Here is a 7,388-nt window from a genome sequence, read left to right as displayed (position 1 = left end):
GGAGAAGACACAAATAACTTGTATTAGAAACCACATGGGCGATGTCACAATGTAACCAAATGAAATCTAAAGGATAATGACAGAATACAACCTTCCTTGCTGAAAGTGAAGAGGACTTAAAATTCTTACTGATGAGGATCACAGACCACAGCAGTCAATATAGATTGTACCTCAGTAAAAAGAAAACAAAAAGCCTCACCACTGGACTATAAACAGCATCATAATATATGCAGAAAAAATTGAAGTTGTCAAAACTTCATTTTGTTTGGATCTATAATCAACACTCAAGGAAGCAGCAGTCAAGAAATCAAATGATGTACTGCATTAGGCAAATCTGCTGCACAAGACCTAGTTAAAGTGTTCAAGAGAAGAGATGTCAGTTTGAGGACTAAGGTGCTTCTTACCCAAGCCATGTTATTTTCAATAGCCTCAGATGCATGCAAAAGTTGGAGAACGAATAAAGAAGACCATAGAAGAATTGATGCATTTGAGTTATGGTGCTGGAGAAGAATATTATAAGTACCATGGATTGCCAGAAGAACAAACAAACCTTTGTTGGAAGAAGTACAATCAGAACGTTTGTTAGAAGCCAGGATGGGGAGACTTTGATTTTCACACTTTAGACATATTATCAGGAGGGACCAGTCCCTGGAGAATGACATCATGTTTGGTAAAGTGGAGGGCCAGCAAAGGGCTAAAGCATAACAATGATTGTGAGGAAGGCGCAGGCATAGGGTCGCTGTGTGTTAGAACTGACTCGACGACGCCAAACCACAAGAAGTTGGAATTGACTCAGTGACAATTGGGTTGGTTTTGGTTTCCTCTAAAGCTGCCATCAGTTGTGACTGGTCTTTTCTCAGCTGAGGGCCAGGAGTGTTAAATCTGTGACAATGCTGCATACGACGTCATTCCTCCTATGTGACCTGGGAGACACTGATGTCCTGGGCCTCGCTCCTTTAAATGGAAAACCTCCCAATGCCTTTGAAATACACACTGATGCTGTCAAGGTTGCCTAGAAACAGCTATCTGTGTGGCCACAGGGCTGACTGAACCCTCAGGCTGACCTCCAGGCCTGAGACCTGCTCTGCACCCCACCCAGCTGGATGGAGGTCCAAAGAGGGATGTTGGGTGGAAACTGCTAAAAGGTACTTTCAAAGAGGGGATATCCCACAGGAGCAGAAAATGGCCTTCAGACTGAGAAGGAGACCTTGGGTTCAAGGTGCCTTGGAGAATGGGTCATTCTCCTGACATACTATCTTCTGGCACAGACTCAGCCACTTCTAGGTGCGATTCACACTGTGGCTCCTTGGGCCTTTATGAAGCCGTCTGAGCTGAAATTATCTCATCTTTCCAAAGGGCCCACCACACCCACCTCGACCAGCGGGGCATCTAGGGCACCACTCTAAGGAAGCCTTCCTCCCAGGCCTTGCAAACTCAAGGTCACGTTTGGAGCACTACACCTTTGCAACATAAAGCACCTCATCCTAGGCCTGGTCCTGCGTGTAGAGTAAGGTAATGTAAGTACATACACATGGTGGGCTTTTAACACAGACTCCTTCCCTTACCTGTCAGGTAAACCCAGGAAGTAGGCACCTGGATCCAGGGCTGGCTGTACCCCAGCTTCTGAAACTGCAAGGAAACATGGCCTGAGGTGAGACTGTGTGTGCTCAGGTCACATGCACTGCTCACCCAGTCATGGTGGCCGACCCCACAGTCAGCCACAAACCTGAGCCAGGCTTGAAGTGGAATCGACCGTTCGACTTGGAGAATTTACCATAGGAAATGAATTCATGGGGTGGGTTTTTAAATTAGAATTATTCACACCATTTATTTATTATTTATAGGTGTGACACTGTAGAATAAGCACTTTACTGCTAACTGCAAGGTCGGCTATTAAAACCCACCAACCACTCTTTGGAAACCCTATATGTAATCAAGAGCCAATGATCCTGAAGAAGAAGTTCAAGGTGTATTGAAGCCATTGGGAGAGAGTAAGTCTCCAGGAACTGACTCAACAGCACTTAACCCCAACAATCCCCACTCAGGGAGTTGGATTGACACAGTGGCTGAACCAATGGGCTCAAACATGGAGACAATTGTGAGAAGAGAACAGGCCCCAGGCAGGGTTTCCTTCTCTCATACTAAGGGTCTCTGAGTCAGGACTAACTCGATGGCACCTGACAACAACAACAGCATACCCAAAGAAGAATCCTTGGAGTTGCAGTAATTAAGTACTTAGCTGCTAACCAAAAGATCAGTGGTTCAAACCCACCCGCCAATCTGAGAGAGAAAGCTGTGGCACTCCTCTTTTGTAACGATGACAGTGCTGGAAAGCCCATGGAGAAATTGTACTCAGCTCTATAGAGCCACTATGAGTCAGAATTTAAAATATATATCTACCTTTAGACACTCTGAAGGAGCTCTGGTAGCATAGTGGTTAAGAGTTGGGCTGCTAACCTCAAGGTCAGCAGTTTGATACTACCAGCAGTTCCACAGGAGAAAGATGAGGTTTTCTGCTCCTGCAAAGACTGACAACCTTGGACACCCTACACAGGGTCACTTGGAGTCAGATGGAAACAGTTGCTTCCTTTTTTGGGGTGATGAGACTGTTATAAAATTGACTATGGTGATGCTTACACAACTCTGAATATGCTCAAACCCATTGAATTGTATGACTCTGAATTCAGTTTTAACAAAGTTATTTTAAAAATTAAAAATAACTGTAAGAGCCGGGAAGAAAAGGCCACTGTTTTTTGCCTTGTGCACTTGGCTTCTTGTCATGGTTTCAAGGGTAACTCTGAGGAATTAAAGTGTAAGATCTGAATGTTGTAAGCGTCTATCCTTCAGTTGAGGATTTCTGGTCTACCCCTGTCCTGGAGATGTCAGTGGCTGATGGAAGGAAGCTAGAGTTCTCTAAAGGGCTGAACGTAGGAGGTCCCAAAAACAAACACCTCCGTGTGTGCTGTGATTTACTTTTTACATTCCTCTCTCAAAGCCTCAACACCTAGTATGCTGGACCACAAAACAAACATTCCACAGGGCTATAAATCAATGGAGTCCTGGTGTGGCGCTGTGGTTTAATGCGCTAGACTGCTAAGCTGGTTTGAACTGCAAAGTCTGCGGTTCAAGCTCACCAGCTGCTCCTTGGAAACCTTATACAGGGTCACTATGAGTTGGAACTGACTTGATGGCACTTAACAACAACAACATAAATCAACAGTCATTCCTTGGAAACCCTATACAGGGTTGTTATGAGTGGAACAGACTAGATGGAACTTAACAACAACATCAATCAACATGGAGCCTTAGTGGTACAATGGTTAAGTACTCGGCTGCTAATTCAAAGGTAGTGATTCACAAGAGGAAAGATCTAGCAAATTGTTCTGTGATGGTTACAGCCTAGTACGGAATGCCTGAGGTCTTAACTTGCAAGTGTCCATCCAAGGCACAACAATTGGTCTCTATTTACCAGTAGTAATGTTGTTGGTGTTAAGTGCCATCGAGTCAATTCCAACCCACATTGACCCTGTATAGGGTTTCCAAGGAGTGATTGGTAAGCTTGAACCGCCAAGCAATTCAAACAACTTTACAGTCTGGCACATTAACCCACAGCATCACACCAGGACTCCACCAGTAGTAAAAGAGGAAGGCATGTAGCTAATCACCCCATGAACAACTAACTACCTTCTCTGCCATAAGACCTTAAGAACTGGGTGGTACCTGGCCACCATAACTGAACATTTTGATCAAATATTTCATAGAAGAATCCTGATCAAAGGGGGGGGGGAGAGATACAGAAAATAATTTAAAATTGTTATAGACTCTAGACTTTTTGGAGTCCTGGTGTGGCACTCGGCCACAAAGTCAGTTTGAACTGTAAGGTTAGCGGTTCAAATTCACCAGCCGCTTCTCAGAAACCCTATACAGGATCACTATGGGTTGGAATTGACTCAATGGCTCTTAACAACAACAACGAGTAGACTTTTTGGAATCATGGTGAGGAGATACGGTTTCATAGAACCCATGAAACAATTGCCTGAGATCATCTTTAAACCTTAAACCAAAAATTGCTCCTGAAGTCATCTTAAGACCAAACAACAGTTTGTTTGTTTGTTTTTTTTGTAATTATGCTCTTTGTTGTTTCGGTGTGAACTTTTTCTTGATTTTTTTTTTTTTTTATAACAGTGGTCTCATAATATTTACCTTTTTGTGGCTGACTTATTTACTCAGCAGCATTCTTTTAGGAACTATATGGGATCAAACTGACAAAGGAATGATTAGCTTAGACTCTTAGGAGAGGCAGGGAGTTTCTGAGAGAGGAACAACTCACAAGGAGAGTAAAATGGCTACACAACTCAAAGGATGTAATCAATGTCCCTAAATTGTACATCTGTTGAAATGGTGTGTGTTTTACTATTTATATTCTCAATAACAAAATAAAATTTAGAGGAAAAAAAAAATGACAGCTTCGGAAACTCTGTCCTGTAGTCATAATGAGTCAGCATTGACTGGATGGCACACAACAACGTGTCATCCCTGGGTGGTGCAAAGATTTAATGTGCTTAGCTGCTAAATGAAAGGTTGGAGGTTCAAGTCCAGACAGAGGAACATTGTGAAAAATCAGCCATTGAAACCCTATGGAGCACAGTTATACTGATACACATGAAGTTGCCATAGGTTGCCCTCAACATAAATTGGGGCAGCAGGCAGGGTGGGAACTGCAGCAAATGAGAAGTGCATGTTCCTCCCAGAGGGGCAGCTGCCACCCAGATCCAGCCAATTCCAATGGCACCCATGGCCAGAGCTGGTCTCTTGAGAAGCCATACATTCAAACCTTCCTGATGGAAGTTTTGCGCATTTCTAGAAGTAGGAAAGGATGGCAGATAGAGATGTGGGGATTTCTTGGATTCTCATTCAGGGTGGGCACAGGTGACTGGACACCTACCAGCGGGGCCATCCACTCGAAGAGGTTGACGCTCTCTCCATCATTGATGTAGTATGCCTGCCCACTCTGAGGGGGACAAAGGGCAGGGGGAGAGGGGCCGGTCAGGCACCTGCCCATCAGCCTGGCCTCCACCCTTTCACATAGTTCTTGGCAGTGTGCCAACCCCCCAGTTCTCCCTCTAGGAGTGTGGCCAATCCCCAGGCCGGGGCACACAGGATCCAACAGTTGAGTGGATCTGTGTAATTTCCTCTGACTTCAACCAAATCACCCAATTCTCTGAACCACAGTCTCTTCATGTGACCCATGGGAGGATATGAATGGGCTCTCCTCTTTGGGATGTTGTGGAGATGAAATAAAATCACAGATGTTCAGTGCTTGGCATTTGGTAACCATTACTACACAATCAACAGCACCTAGCTCAAGGTGGTCGTTCAGGACGAGTTTAATCAGAGGCTCAGCAACTCAACAAGCTTCCCTGAGCTGCCAGTCCTGCCAGTCATCGTAAGCACAGGGGTTGGGGAGAAGTTTTGTGTGTGTGAGGCAGGAATCCAGGAGGGACAGGAGGGATGGGGCTCCCAGCTGGCAGGAGACTCACCGCCACGAAGCCCTTGGTGGCTGTGAGGGCCTCAGCCGCCAGCACGTGTGCCTGCACCAGGTTGTGTACATGGACCCAGTTCATCCGCGTCTTCCGGTCCCCAAATCGGAACATGAAGAGTCTCTTCTTGATGTAGCTCTGGTGGATGGGGAGGGGCAACAAACACAGACCTAACCTACCTGCTGCTGCTGCTTTGTGCCATCAACAGACTTAAAGTTCATTTAAATGCTGGTGGCTCCCAAATTCCTATCTAAGCATCAGACACTGTTTCCCCTAAACTTCACATTCAGGTATCTGACACTTTCCTGATGTCTCCGTGTGGTTGTCTAACAGATACTTCAGCTCCCATGTCCAGAAGTGAACTCCTGATCTCTTCTACCCTGTTCTGCCCATCTTCCTCCTCTTGGGTGATGGTGCTCAGACCAAAACCCTTGGGGCTACCTTTGACTTTCCTTCCCCTCGTGCACTGTTGTTGCTGTTGTATGCTGTCGAGTCTCAGTTCCGACTATAGGGTTTCTCAGAACAGCTGGTGGGTTTGAACTACCAACCTGTGGCTAGCAGCCCAGTGCTTATCCTACAGTGTCACACCAGGGTCCCCTAGAGCTCTACCAGCAAATCTTGTTGACTCAGCATTATCTGTCCAGCATCTGACTAGTTCTCACCACCCTCACAACTACCTCCTCTCCCATCTGGAAATGGCAGTGACTCCTAATGGGTCCCGTGCATCCACCCTTGCCCCTAGCTGTCTGTTCTAGATGCCACAACCAGCGAGCCCCTTTTGAATCCGACATCAGATCATGTCTCTCCTCTGCTCAGCGTCTTCCAGGGACTCCTGTCCACTAGAGGGCGAGGCACGTCCGTCCTGACAGCGGCTGACTAGGTCCGTTCCAAGGTGTCCCCAGTCAGTCTCTCATGTCATTTAGGGACACTCACACGGCCCCTTGCTCTGTCACTGCAACATGGACTTCCTTGCTGTTTCCAGAACACACAGCAAATGCTCATCTCAGGACATGGGACCAGCTGTTTCCTCGGCTTTTCTCCTCTCAAGTCTTTCCCTAAATGCCTCTGTGGTGCTCTCCATTGCTTCCTTCATGCTGATGCTCAAATCACCTTCTCAGTGAGGATCTCTGACTCTCTTCCTTCCTTCTATGTGAAGCCTGTGTAACTCCCAGTTCTCTCATCCTACCTCACTTCTTTTCTCCATAGCACCTGGCACCTTTGAACAAACCTTACAATCCATCATATTTATTGTTATTTTCCATGTGAGAATATAAACTCCACAAGGGCAGGAATTGTCTGTTTTGTTCACAGATCTATCCCCAAATCTAGAACAATCTTGGACACATATACCTACTCCTCATTTCTCAACAATCTCATTTTCCAACATTCTGCATTTATGACATTAGCTAAAGACAAAACAAAATTCTCCTGTCTATTTTGTGCATTAACCTGACAGTAACAAATGCTGAAGAGCTCTGGTAGCGTAGTGGTTACGAAACGGGTTGCTAACCTCATAGTTAGCAGTTCGAAACTACCAGCTGTTTCGTAGGAGAAAGATGAGGGCTTTCTGCTCCCGTAAAGATTTACAGCCTCGGAAACCCTGTACAGGGTCACAATGAGTCAGAACCGACTCCACGGCACCTAGCACCAACAAATGCTGAGGTGTGAGGTAAGGCTGATTTTCGTATAATGACCTAGTCTTTGGAACCTATCCATGGTGATAAGTGAGGAATGGGTGTAGTAAGAACTCAGTAGATGTTTACTGAATGTAGAACAAACCACGAGCACTGTGGTACAAGTGGCTCAGTACTCAGTTGTTAAGTGAAAGGTCGGCTATTTGAACCCTCA

General features: G+C 45.7%; 1 protein-coding gene across 1 annotated transcript in view; it reads right to left on the bottom strand.

Annotated features, from left to right (window-relative positions):
* SDR42E2 (short chain dehydrogenase/reductase family 42E, member 2) overlaps nt 1-7,388 on the bottom strand; it is a 25,043-nt gene that overhangs the window by 4,690 nt on the left and 12,965 nt on the right. The window contains exons 8-10 of the mRNA XM_006871941.1: nt 5,541-5,678; nt 4,946-5,011; nt 1,566-1,629 (exon numbers count right to left, since the gene is read on the bottom strand). Of these exons, the coding sequence (XP_006872003.1) occupies nt 1,566-1,629; nt 4,946-5,011; nt 5,541-5,678 (268 nt within the window). The remainder of the gene's footprint in view (nt 1-1,565; nt 1,630-4,945; nt 5,012-5,540; nt 5,679-7,388) is intronic.

Source organism: Chrysochloris asiatica, unplaced genomic scaffold, assembly GCF_000296735.1.
Source record: "Chrysochloris asiatica unplaced genomic scaffold, ChrAsi1.0 scaffold00178, whole genome shotgun sequence".
Classification (NCBI taxonomy): Eukaryota; Metazoa; Chordata; class Mammalia; order Afrosoricida; family Chrysochloridae; genus Chrysochloris; species Chrysochloris asiatica.
Note: the sequence above shows the minus strand (reverse complement) of the source record. Positions and strands in the feature narration are given on the sequence as shown.